The sequence below is a fragment of the Sapajus apella genome, unplaced genomic scaffold (genome assembly GCF_009761245.1).
Source record: "Sapajus apella isolate SASKATOON/1434 unplaced genomic scaffold, GSC_monkey_1.0 scaffold11, whole genome shotgun sequence".
Taxonomy (NCBI): Eukaryota; Metazoa; Chordata; class Mammalia; order Primates; family Cebidae; genus Sapajus; species Sapajus apella.
The window spans coordinates 34,651,272-34,664,214 of NW_022436951.1; the positions used below are offsets into that span (position 1 = coordinate 34,651,272).

General features: G+C 47.3%; 1 protein-coding gene across 1 annotated transcript in view; it reads right to left on the reverse strand.

Moving 5' to 3' along the window:
- Positions 1-12,943, reverse strand: part of ADCY2 (adenylate cyclase 2) — a 450,913-nt gene that overhangs the window by 29,002 nt on the left and 408,968 nt on the right. Inside the window, exon 20 of the mRNA XM_032279123.1 lies at positions 12,339-12,497. Within this exon, the coding sequence (XP_032135014.1) occupies positions 12,339-12,497 (159 nt within the window). The remainder of the gene's footprint in view (positions 1-12,338; positions 12,498-12,943) is intronic.

Sequence of the window (12,943 nt, forward strand, 5' to 3'; positions counted from 1 at the left end):
ACCCAACTGAAGGCCACACAGTTTTGAGAAAAAGTGGACTCATGTCCTGTTCTGGGTCTCAGGACCAGCCACTCTATAACGCCCACTACTTCCTCCAAATCTGTACAAAGTACATGAGCAATGAAATCAAGGTTTTCTTGTCTATTTTGTGCTCAATATGATTGAGCTGCTTTCTTGTGCATAATTGTGTTTTCTCTCGCTCTGCAAAGTTGCCTTTTTGAACATTCAGCCTTGGTAGGCAGCCTGTGACAGGTGAGGCACAGTGCTAGCAATGCTGACTGCAGCCAGCGGGTCAGAGTAACAGCGATGAGAACCCCCTAGGATCTCGTGTGAGTTAAAAATGTCAGTTCTGTGACCAGGCGCGATGGCTCACGCCTGTAATCCCAACACTTTGGGAGGCCAAGGCAGGCAGATCACGAGGTCAAGAGATCAAGACCATCCTGGCCAACATGGTGAAACCCCATCTCTACTAAAAATACAAAAATCAGCTGGGTGTGGTGGTGTGCACCTGTAGTCCCAGCTACTCAGGAGTCTGAAGCAGAAGAATCGCTTGAACCTGGAAGGTGGAGGCTGCAGTGAGCCTAGAGGCCACCGCCCTCCAGCCTGGTGAAAGAGCAATACGCCATCTCAAAAAAAGTCAGTTTTAAAAAAGTGGTATAAACGCCACTGGCTTCCCTGTCCGTAAGGAAAGGGTGCATCTAGCAAGGCGAGGACATATTTTCTGTAGCCTGCATTTCCCCACTGTCTGCTGACACTGGCCAGAGTGCTCTTTGGGGAATGATAATGATGACAAGACTAAGCATGACAATAGCTAGCACTTACTGAGCGCTCACCACATGGTAGGACAGGTACCTCTCTGAACACTTTACCTGCATGAACTCACCCCAACTACAACCCTATGAGGCTGATATTGTAGTTTTCCATCTACGAATAGAGAAACTGAGGCACAAAGTGGTTCCGATACTTGCCCAAGGTTGCAGTTATCATGTCTGACAGTAGAATCCACCCTTGTGCATGCTACACTTTATACTTTATCAAGTCTCCTGGAAGATCATGGGCTTCACTGCTTGGCGTGGGGACAGCATGGGGCCTCTGACACTTGCAGGTCCTGTCATTTTACCTTTGTCTTTTCCTCTAGAGTCTTTAAGGGTATCTGGGAGTTGGAGATCATGAAATGCAAGACTGAACTGATGGGCAGTTTGGATCTGACATGTCATTTCATTACACAGGACCAAAATGGGGGTGCACAGGAGAATCTCTAAAGGACTTCCAAGAAGGCAGGTGCCTGGGCCTCCCCACTCACCAACTGACCCTCATCCCCTAGGCTGGGCTCCAAGTATGGGCATGGTTTTGAAAAGTTCTCTGGGTTATTCTGCTGTGCAGCCTTGATTAAGAATGACAGACTACATGAGGAAATGGAGCTCACGGGAGCTGGGGGTGCCACCAAGGCTCCCAGCTGGCTGAGGGGAAGGGCCAGGACCAATCCCTGGATTCTCTGCAGGCCGTGAACACTGCTGGAAAGCTTGGACTACAAACTGATCACACACCTTCTTTGGCAGAGCATCACTTGGAACCTCTGGGGGAATGTCCAGGGTGAGCTCCAGTCACTGGTCACCTGGTCCTGAGATTCATGGCTTCCATAAAACTATAACTACTGGAAAACCATGGAAACTTCTAGGCTTCCCAAATTCTCTGGAGCCTGTGAAACTTTCAGGGCTGAGAACTATGCCTTGAACTCATGAGAGGTCCCCCCCCATGGTTGGATTAGGCTTGGGGCTAGAGAGGATTATATGCTGACTGGCAGATGACTTGAGCTTGCCTTATGCTTCCAGAGGACCTGGGGGTTGGGGTAGGGCAGGTGGCAGCTTTTGAAGATAATTTGGAATTCAAGGTCTAGAATGGGTGATCCATGTCCAGCATATAGTTACCCAAAAGCATTACCAAGCTTTAGAACTGAAAGTAAGTTTAAATGTCACCTTGACATTCATTCACATGTAACCTTTCTGTTGAATAAGTTCAAGGAATGAAAACATAGTCACGAAGCAAATGCATTTCTGTGCCCACTACCCCTTTCAGTTTTTGCAGTGTGGCTAGATCTTTCCCTATCTTGGACGAACACCTGGGACTACCCCTGGCCCTTCATGTCACTGTGTGTAATGCAAGGTCCTCTCATTGATAATCAGAGGCCCCGGCCCCAGAAATAGGCAAAACTCTTGCCCTCATTGTACCTGTGGCTTGTGCCCTTCCCCAGCGGGAGCCTTTTGCAGGCGGAGGAGGGGATCCGTTGGTTTCCACTCTCTCTCCACCTCTCTTTCTACCTCCACTCTTCCTAACTTGCCAGCTGGGTTTTCTAAACCATCCAGAACAGAGAACAGGGGAAGGGGGAAGAGGCTTGAGGCAGGACAGCTTCCTATTAGCTGCATCTCGTTCCCTGAATATTCAAAGCTGGTGTCCCCTGTGGACGCTTTCATGGGTTTTTGGAAGGCTCCCTGCTGTTTCACCCATCCTTGGACATCCCCCCACCCCCAAGTCTTCCACGATGGAGGCTATGTGCATCCCTCCTGCTCCTCATCACCCTCTCAGGTCCAGGCTTTCAGGCTGCTTCTTTGAGTTTCTCTGCCACGGTCGCTTCACCCCATCCTGCCCCCCCACTCCAGGCAGCTTTGTAACATTGGATCTAAAACAACCTGACACCACTTCTCTTTTTCTTGCTTGGTTCTTGAGCAACACTCGGTACTCTTTGCCGTCCAAACAACGGACAGTCCAGCCATGTCCCGAACCCCAGCTCCCCATCCCGCGTGCCCAGATGCCCCATCAGTTCCTGTGTTCAGCATTTCCAAGTGTCAGAACCTGCCTGCCATATGTGTTCCCCAGCTGGAGATGCTTCCCAAGACCACTCAGAGACTCAAGGCCAGGCTGAGCAGTTCTGGCCTGTTCACAAGGCTGGAGGTGAGGGCGGATCCCCACCTTCCCCTTTAGGAAGGAGCTTAGCCCCACTACATTCTGTCCAAACACTCTTTCAACCTCTAGTCTTCTGGCCAATTCATAAACTCCCTGCAGGTCAGGAAGTCATTTGTAAGCTCTGCACACCGTTTGATGTCTCCTTTGGAATAAGAGAGCAAGTATCTCTTAGTGTCACAGGCTGAAATTCCCTTTGACACCCTGTTACACACACATGTGGCCTCTCAAAGGGCCTGTTGTGTGTCAGGCTTCATATCAGGTGTTAAGGACACAAAAACAACACAGGCCCTGCCCTTAAGGAGCTTAAAGTCTAGTTGGAGAGACAGGGAAAACAAAGAAAACATCATAAAGTATGATTGGTGCTGCGGGCCCAGGTGTGGGGACGTCTGGAGCTTTTCATCCAGGTGGGCACAGGGTTAAAGTATTCTAAAAAACATTCAAAGCTGCTACTCGCACTCAGGTCTCCAACCTTCCAGACCAGACTGGTGCTTTGTCTCACCGACTCGGGCTGCATAAAGGCTTTGGATCTTGCACATTTCCTTAGTTGACCTATGTGGGAAACATTAAGCCCTGGTGTCCCCGACTGTCACTTAATGCCTAATTTACTCAGGGAAGTCAAATGACTAGAAGTACAGAAGCATCTATTGAAACCCCAGGGGCATGTCAGCCTGACCTCCTGCAGAGGACATGTGCTCATAGAGCTTAAAACTTGGCGCTGTTGAGGGATCTGCCCGGTTGTCACTGGGAGGGCTCTCACATCAGAATGGGAGGTGCTGTTTGCACAGGAGATGTGTTTCCCAAATTTTTGTGGTGGCATCTGTGGCTCATGTGGCTTGTTTTGATCAAGCCTTGGCTCCCTCTGAATGAAGCTGTCTGGATCACAATCCTCTACCACCTGGGGACTTGGCACGGGCTTGATTTGGTGACAAAATGCAGCGTTCTCCACAAGTGATGAGAGCTGGCTTTGATGCCCTTCAAAGGGGCTTTTCAGAAATGTTCCTGCCACACACAGAGGTGGGGAGAACAGGCTTCCGAAACAGAGAAGGCTCCCATCTGGGTGCACAGAACTCTCTTGATGAGCCTGAGGGTTGTGTGTGCTGAATCTGGCCATGACAGCAGCTGATAGAGAAGCTTCAGGAAGTTTTAAGTAAAACAAATGCCCGTGTGTGCTGAATCTGGTCATGACAGCAGCTGATAGAGAAGCTTCAGGAAGTTTTAAGTAAAACAAATGCCCAGGAGAAGGAAGAGGCACTGCAAAGCCGGCCCAGACACAAGCAGCCAGCCCTATGCCCATGCGCAGGCCTATGAGCACGTTTCCATTGAAAAAAAACCTTTTCAGAATTGTTAGAGTGATTACATCATTCTTGACTCTTTGTGGATTGATACAGTGGGTAGAAGAATAAAAATGACATGATCTGTGTTAATGCAGGCCTTGGCATAAGCTGAGCAATCGTCCAAGGATTGTTCCAGAAGCCATGGAGTTGAGGCTATCCAAAGATCCCCCGCCCCGGACTCAACCACAGGTTGTGCCACAGAGAGGAACGGAACTGCTCCCTGGTCTCTCCCAGAGCGCTGACCATCGGTTTTGGTCTCAGGAGGCCGTTCATCCTCAGGAAAGTGACTCTGTGACTCTGCAGGGAAACAGCACCCATCCTGTTTATGCATGAAGCATTTCACTAGTTAAGTCAGAAAGGAGGCAGGTGTAAGCTGGTCCCACGCAGAGAAATCAAACACGACTTCAGGTCCTCTTTCTTTGTTGTTTTTTGGCTTAGAGGTAGACCCTGTTTTATCGTGCTTTGCTTTACTGCACTGCACAGATACTGTGTTTTTCATGAAGTGAAGGTTTGCAGCCGCCCTGCCTTTACCAAGTCTAATGGCACCATTTTCCCAACAGTGTGTGCTCATTGTGTGTCTCCGTGTCAGTATTTTTTGCAATAAAGTATTTTAAAGTTAAGGTATGTACATGTTTTTACACATAATGTTATTGAATACTTAATACATAGAGTACAGTGTAAACATAACCTTCATATGTGCTGGGAAAGCAAAAATTTGTGACTCACTTGATAGTGGTATTCGCTTTTTTGCAGAGGTTTGGAACCGAACCCGCAATATTGGCGAAGTATAGCTATATTTGCTTTTGCCGAGGACTTGTTTTCCTGTATTATTTCCAGAAGACTCTCAGAGCAGTATCACCAGGGGTTTAGTGGAAATGAATTTAGTGTGGTAGATTCTGGGGTAACCTACACAGGGGACCTGCTCCTACATACCCCACGTCCCAGAAGCTGCCCCGCGCCTCTGCATTCGGAGGCACTGAGCACTCAGCATTAGGGCTCGGCCCACCCTGCTGAGAGGACGCTGGGAAGGCAGAGACTGCCCACAGTGCTTTTTCTCGAATGCCAGGAACAGGAGCGAAGCAATTTACACTGGGTTTTGTTTTCCACTGTATTCAGGTCAGGCAAGAGCCTTTTTTGAAAGCTTTTGATCAATTCCCAGGGACAGTGATTCTCAAGTTTTGCATGAATCTGGGATATTTGCTTAAGAGATAGCTAACGATATTTACGACACGCCATGCACAGTTCTAAGAGATTCATCTAAATTATTGCTTCTAAAATTGGTAATGGTCTCTGTGAGGACGCTGAGGCCCCACAGCCAACAGGTGCCAGGGCTGGGACAGATGCTTCGCTCTCAGTCACCTTGCAGGGCTCAGGAGGTCAAGTAAGGCTTGTGTGGGGACCACAAATGGGCTGTTTAGCAGGGGCTGCAGGTGGGCCTTCACTTTGAGAAGCGCTGCTCTTGTCTGGAGGGACTTCTCTTGGTCCCAGCGTCAGCCGGGCTCGGTCATGCAGGTTCAGCAAGGGCTGGAGCTTCTGCTCCGGGAAACCTTAGGGAGGAAGAGAGCTCAGGCCGGATGCCACTATTTGGTTCTGACACTGTAGAGGGGACAGAAACTTTGATGAGCTACACTCTTTTTTTTTTTTTTGGATTAAGTTTGTGAGCTTATAGATTTAAATGTCTGCAAAGTAAGAGTTAGTTGCACATGAAACTGACTTAAATTTTTTTTTTTTTACATTTTCAAACATATAATTTATTTCATTCATTTAATTCTTTTGATTTAATTTTTTTTAAAAAACCTTTTCTGGGCCTTTCCATTTAGCCCCATCTTTTTTTTTTTATAGCATTTTAGGTTTTGGGGTACATGTAAAGAATATGCAAGATTGTTGCATAGGTACACACATGGCAGTGTGATTTGCTGCCTTCTTCCCCTTCACCTATATCTGGCATTTCTCCCCATGTTATTCCTCCCCAACTCCCCCCCCCCCCCCGTTCCTCCCCTGTTTCCCCCCAACAGACCCCAGTGTGTGATGCTCCCCTCCCTGTGTCCATGTATTCTCATTGTTCAACACCCGCCTATGAGTGAGAACATGTGGTGCTTGATTTTCTGTTCTTGTGTAAGTTTGCTGAGAATGATGGTTTCCAGGTACATCCATGTCCCTACAAAGGACACAAACTCATCGTTTTTGATGGCTGCATAATATTCCATGGTGTATATGTGCCACATTTTCCCTGTCCAGTCTATCATCGATGGGCATTTGGGTTGCTTCCAGGTCTTTGCTATTGTAAACAGTGCTGCAATGAACATTCGTGTGCATGTGTCCTTATAGTAGAACGATTTGTAATCCTTTGGATATATACCCAGTAATGGGATTACCGGGTCAAATGGAATTTCTATTTCTAGGTCCTTGAGGAATCACCACACTGTCTTCCACAATGGTTGAACTAATTTACACTCCCACCAACAGTGTAAAAGTGTTCCTATTTCTCCACATCCTCTCCAGCATCTGTTGTCTCCAGATTTTTTAATGATCTCCATTCTAACTGGCGGGAGATGGTATCTCAATGTAGTTTTGATTTGCATTTCTCAAATGACCAGTGATGATGAGCATTTTTTCATATGTTTGTTGGCTTCATGTATGTCTTCTTTTGTAAAGTGTCTGTTCATATCCTTTGCCCACTTTTGAATGGGCTTGTTTGTTTTTTTCTTGTAAATCTGTTTTAGTTCTTTGTAGATTCTGGATATCAGCCCTTTGTCAGATGGGTAGACTACAAAAATTTTTTCCCATTCTGTTGGTTGCTGATTCACTCTAATGACTGTTTCTTTTGCTGTGCAGAGGCTGTGGAGTTTGATTAGGTCCCATTTGTCTATTTTGGCTTTTGTTGCCAATGCTTTTGGTGTTTTGGTCATGAAGCTACATTCTTAAACAGCATTATTGCACCATTATTGTTCAGCTACTCAAGGTCACATAGTGTTAGTCCCACCTGGCCTGGGCATCATTAGGTCAAGGACTTGGATATAATGTCTTTTTTGTGAGAGACTGACTTCTAAGTATACCATCTGATTTCTATTGCTGTTCAACAAGTTACCATTAAAGTGTTTTGCATATTTTCAAGCTTCAAGAATACCAGAGAACTGAGAGAAAATACCAAATGTAGTTGTATTCTACTTGCAAAAAACAGGACTGGTGAATCACAGACTTCTAGTTAACCTACAGCTTAAGTATTCAGTATTTGAGTTACTGAGCTCTTTATTATCTCTAAGTAAACAAAGTTTGTTTTGGACCTAAAAAAAAAAGATTCTTCTGTCTGGTGAGGAGGCTACATTAGGGCAGGAGGTCTGATGGCCATAAGGGACATTCCACAGAAGGGAGGGGCGGGACTTTGCTATGTTTTATGCACGCAGGTGGCTCTCTTTATAATACCCTCATTATGTGTTTTCAGAAACAAGCAAAACAGAAACAAAGCTCTCCCTTTCTGAGACTCTCTGTGGGAACTCTGAGAACCTCTTGGCAGCGTGTTGGTGCCTCTCTTTCTTGCTCAGGCCCTTTGTGTGGGTTCTGTTTTGCACACAGTGCTGTTCCCATGGGGACTGAAGCCTCCAGAATCTCCCCACACTCACTGCTCCAGCAACAGGCTAGCAAACCTCCCTTGGGGGAGTACAGGGTCCTCGAAGAGACGGCAGGGGGCCACTCTGATGGTGGTGGGCCTTGGGGCTCCTTGTCGTCATTTAGTTCCCAAGTCTCACAATGGCTGTTAGAGTAGCCATCACCCCCATTACTTACCCTATAAGACAGAAATTGGCAGTAAAATTGGAAATGTTACAGCCAAAGGAAGTTCTGTGTTGCATGATTAAATACAGAGAACCCTGCAGCCTGCCTGCTTCATTTCCCAGCATCATCATGGGAATGATGATGCCTTGATTTAAGGTTCAGTGTCCACTCTTCTCCGCTCCAATGTCAGGTCAGCAGTGAGAGCACAGGTCTAACATGTAGGAATCACCGCCCCTGGGCGAATCCAAGCACCTTTGGCATGCCTGCTATGGAGCGTGGAGCCATCTGTGCTGGTCCGAGTCTGAAGAGCTCTGAAACCAAGCTCTTTCATCTTCCTACAGGGAGGGAGGCTGGCCTCAGTCAGGTGTAGATTTGAGGAACCTGTGTTTCCCGAATGAATGAAGGAACCATCTTCAGGAGCCGCCACGGGGAGCTTGGCAGCCAGGCACTGGTCATCTGCTAGTGGATTTATTTCAATGCTTGAAGATGGGTCCCTGTGGACACACAGGGCTACAGTGGCTGTGATGACACCCCAAGAACTTCCACTTCTTTATTTGACAAATACAGAGACAAGGCACAGAGCTGGCCTCATCTAAATGTGCCCATTCCTGCTTTGTTCTTGGAAAGTCTCCACGCTGCCCATGCAGTAAGGCAGTGCCAAAGCCAGGGCTCACCCCCGGTCCTAACTGCCCACTCCGGGCTTCTGCTAGGCCATGCTGCCTGCTCCGCTATGCAGCGTTACACCATGGAGTCCATGGTGTGGTGAAGGGTACAGGAGACACTGTGTGTCTTTAACCCAACAGCAGCAGTCCTTAGGAGACTTGGAGGAAAATGTCATGTCATCTTCAGGAGCACCAGAGGGCTGTGAAGTGGCATGAAGGTCCCTGGTACACAGCAGGGGCATGCAGGAAGTGGAGGGGTCATCGTGAGCTGCCAACACCCATATTTTGCTGCTGTCTTCCCTCCCAAGTGTGTCCCCCCTGCATGGACGTGGAGCTGTGCATGCCTCTGTGGAATGCCCACCTCACCTGGAGGACTGCAGTGGGAAGACACCATGTGATGTCCCTCACCTTGCCTCCGGCAACTGCAAGGCAAGACATCATGCTTCTTTTATGGATGAGGACGGCGAAGTTCAGACAGGGAAGTACCATCTCATGTTCACAGGAACAGACAAAGTTGGGACTAACATTTGAGGCTGCACTGTGTGGCTCTAGGTTTTATTCTCCTTCCCCATCTTGCCTTCTTATTATTTCCGAGGAGGAGAACTATATTCTGATGCTTGCTTCGAATAAGCCAAGCAAACAGGAAAGAGCAGAGAGAACCGCTATTCCTGGAGGTCTGGCCAGGGAGGCTGTCAGGGTTGTGAGGGAGGGCTCTGCAAGGCTGTGAGGCTGAGCCCTGGGGCCGGGGTGCCTTCTGTGCTCCCCACAGACCTGCACAGAGCTTCTCAAGCTCCAGAGCTTTCCTCTGAGCCCATGTTGAGGAAGAAACCCTCCTATCAGTTCCCAGATTCTTTAAATTTTTTTTTTTTGAGATGGAGTTTTGCGCTTGTCGGCTGGAGTGCAATGGTGCGAGCTAGGCTCACTGCCATCTCTGCCTCCTGGTTCAAGCAATTCTCTTGCCTCAGCCTCCCGAGTAGCTGGGATTAAAGGCACCTGCTACCATGCCCAGCTAGGTTTTTTTTGTTTTTTTTTTTTTTTGTAATTTAGTCGAGACAGGGTTTCACTATGTTGGCCAGCTGGTCTTGAACTCCTGACCTCAGGTGATCTACCCGCCTGGGCCTCCCAAAATCTGGGATTACAGACATGAGCCACTGAGCCCGGCCTCAGCTCCCATAGTCATCTCCCTTTGCTCTCTTTCTGCCTGCCCCAGTGGGCTCTTCTCAGGTCTTGAATTAGGCACTTCCCTGGTGCCTGTGGAAAAGTAGCCCCTTCAAGCCTGGAATGTTCTCTCCCTATTCCTCTCTCCCACTCATCCTCTTCTCCTAGCTAGTTTCTAGCACTTTCTTTCTAGATTCAGAAGCTGCTTCCTCACGGTGGGAGTCTTTCGGGAGTACCTTATTTACACCCCAGTGTTCTTGGAGATAACAGGATCCTGTCCCCAGGAGGCAGCCAGGGAGGGTGAGGCCACCTCTAGACCCATTCATCTCTGTATCCTGGGCCACCACCAGCCTGGCTACAGGGCAGGGGAAACATGGGACCTTACTGAATTTAAAAATGGGCTCGAGACTCCTGTTAATGAGAACAGAGGGCTCCTTAATAGACATAGTGATTTTATTACCTGCGATCAACAGGAAAATCGGGTGCTGAAGAACCCACTACATGTAGAAAACACCAGGAGAAGAAACAGGAAAGCCAGCGGGTCATCAGACTTGCTGTGTAGCCCTGGAAGGCTCACTGTGCCCTGAACATTTCCAGGAAGATGAGAGCAGTGAGGTCTAGCACCTCATCTGCCACCTGGCGCCTTATTCTTAATCCAAACTTCAAATCCGCTACAGAAAAATACCGTTCCAATGCTTCTCACTGGAGGTTGCTTTGTATTCTGGTACCATCAGGGTTGAGCTTATCCATTAAGGAGTTCATCCACCTATAGGTGACCCCTGACTCCTTCCTGCCTGCACTCCCACGCCTCAGTGAAAATGTCCTAAGAACTGGGATTTCTGACATATATAACAAACCTGCATGTTCTGCACATGTACCCCAGAACTTAAAGCACGATAAAAAAAATTCCCAAAACGTATTAAAGCCTATTTTAAGTGCTGTAAGAAATATATTATTGATCCATTATACTACTTAAAAAAAAACAACAAAAAACAGGGATTATACCTCTGAAAAAAAAAAAATCTCGGGACCCCAAACTCACTAAAAGATAAGCCTGGGAACTGAGTTATGCAAGAAACAGCCTGTTCCCACATAGATGGCTGCAACATAGAAGGATCACACAGCACCCTAGGCGGCCTCCCTCACAAAGGCTCAGGAAAAAACTCCTCCTGGGCCCTGAAATCTTTCAGAATAGACACTCCCCCAAACTAACCCAAAAACAAAGTTCTGTTGACTCTCCTCCTGGCAATGCAAATTAGTGGCTGATTTTCACAGGTAACAGACAAAGACAAGACGGGAAATCATCCCTGGGCCCTCCCAGAGGAAGACATCATGGAGTTTCCTGACTCCGCTCTTTTCACATGTAAAATATGGTTTCAACGAGCATGAATCAAAAAGCCTCACAAGAATGTAACCACCTCCTGCCTGGTCCATTTCTCTTTTTATTCCTTTTCCTCCTTCCCCTACTGTATATTCTTTCTCCTTTCAGTATTGAAGTCCTTAAAACTCTCTTTGGAAAAAGCACAGGCCACGGATCCTCCTGTAACTCATGTTTCTTTTTCCTGGGCACATCCTCACCCTTGGAAAATAAACCTCTAACTTGATTGAGACCTGTCTCAGACGCTTTGTGGTTTACACATCTCAGACATCTGGGAAATGTCACAGCACTAAGCACAGGGCTCTGCGCACGGTGGATGCCCAGGTACATGTTTCTCACGTTGAGTCCAAATGTAGACACGTCTGCTTCCTCTTGCACTTCAGCAATACTGAAGACACCTCACGACATCTCGCTTCGAAAGCCATTTCAATATTTAACTGAATTGCAGTCTTTTCAAGTCTAGCTAACCCATTTGGATAAACACTCCATGACATTCCCATTTCCATCCATTCTAATGGATGGACTCAAGTCTTTGGTCTGCTCTTGTGCATAACTCCTAAATCCTGTCACACTCATGATGTATCTGATGTCTCTGAAATTCTAAGAGCCTTGGAAGGCTGTCTGGGAAGCTGAGTGCAGGGAAACAGTGGGCATGTGGGATGCATGGTTTAATGCTGCCTCTTGGTTTGAGCCTCCATCGCATGCTGGCCAGGCAGGCCTCCTCCCACAGTGCGGAGAGGGCAGGGGCTGCTTTGGGGACATATTTGGGACCCTAGTGCCTCATAATGGACATTCAGAACTTTACATGACTGGGGAAGAAATCTTCTCTAATGAATCCAACTCCAAGCTCAGACTTTTAGAGGTCCTTCTAACCCACTATTCTCAACTGATGTCTCTCCCACCAATCAGTATCTTCTTGAAAACTGAAAAATTCAAGCCAATTTTGGCCATTTTGAACACTCAGGTGAGTGAAGTACTGCAGCCTTTATGCCACCGAAGAAGCGTTCAGCCCTCACCCAGGTCATCACCGCATCCAGCCCCTATCTCCCAGCCCCCAGCCCCGCGTGGTCTGACCTCATTCTTCAGGCTCCTGGCCAGGAAGTGCTCAGCCACATGTGCAGGAAGCACGTTCTCCAGCAGCACGCGGTTCAGGTTCTCCATGGTCTCTATCTCCTCCCGCTCTTTTTTGAACTTGTTCTTCCATAAGAAGTCTAACCTACAGTAATATTCATTCTGTTACAAGAGGACACAGAGGTAAAGAAACAATAGGCATCTTGTCCCGCCAGAGAGTGGAGGTTTCAAAGAGAAAACAAAAAGAACAAAATGCAACCGAAAAAAGAACCCCCAAACAGAACTGCCACCCCCTAGGAAGCCCTCTGTTTCCCTGAAATGTCCTTCAGTCAACCTCTGGCATAGATTTGCAAAAAATAAGAACCAGCCTCAGAAACAGGGAAATCAGCTATATGGAGGCTTAAATTCAAAGTGCTATTAAAGCTTCCTGCAAATTTATGCTAATAAAATATGGCTCAAATGATTTTTTGAAAAGAGGCATAGAATATAAATGATGGATAAATGAAAAATGAAGAATACATCAGTAGGGAGACTGCATTTTTTGATGATTTGCATAAAAACGGTAGTGTTCGTTTATGGCAGTTTGCCTTTAGCATTTGTAAATTAGT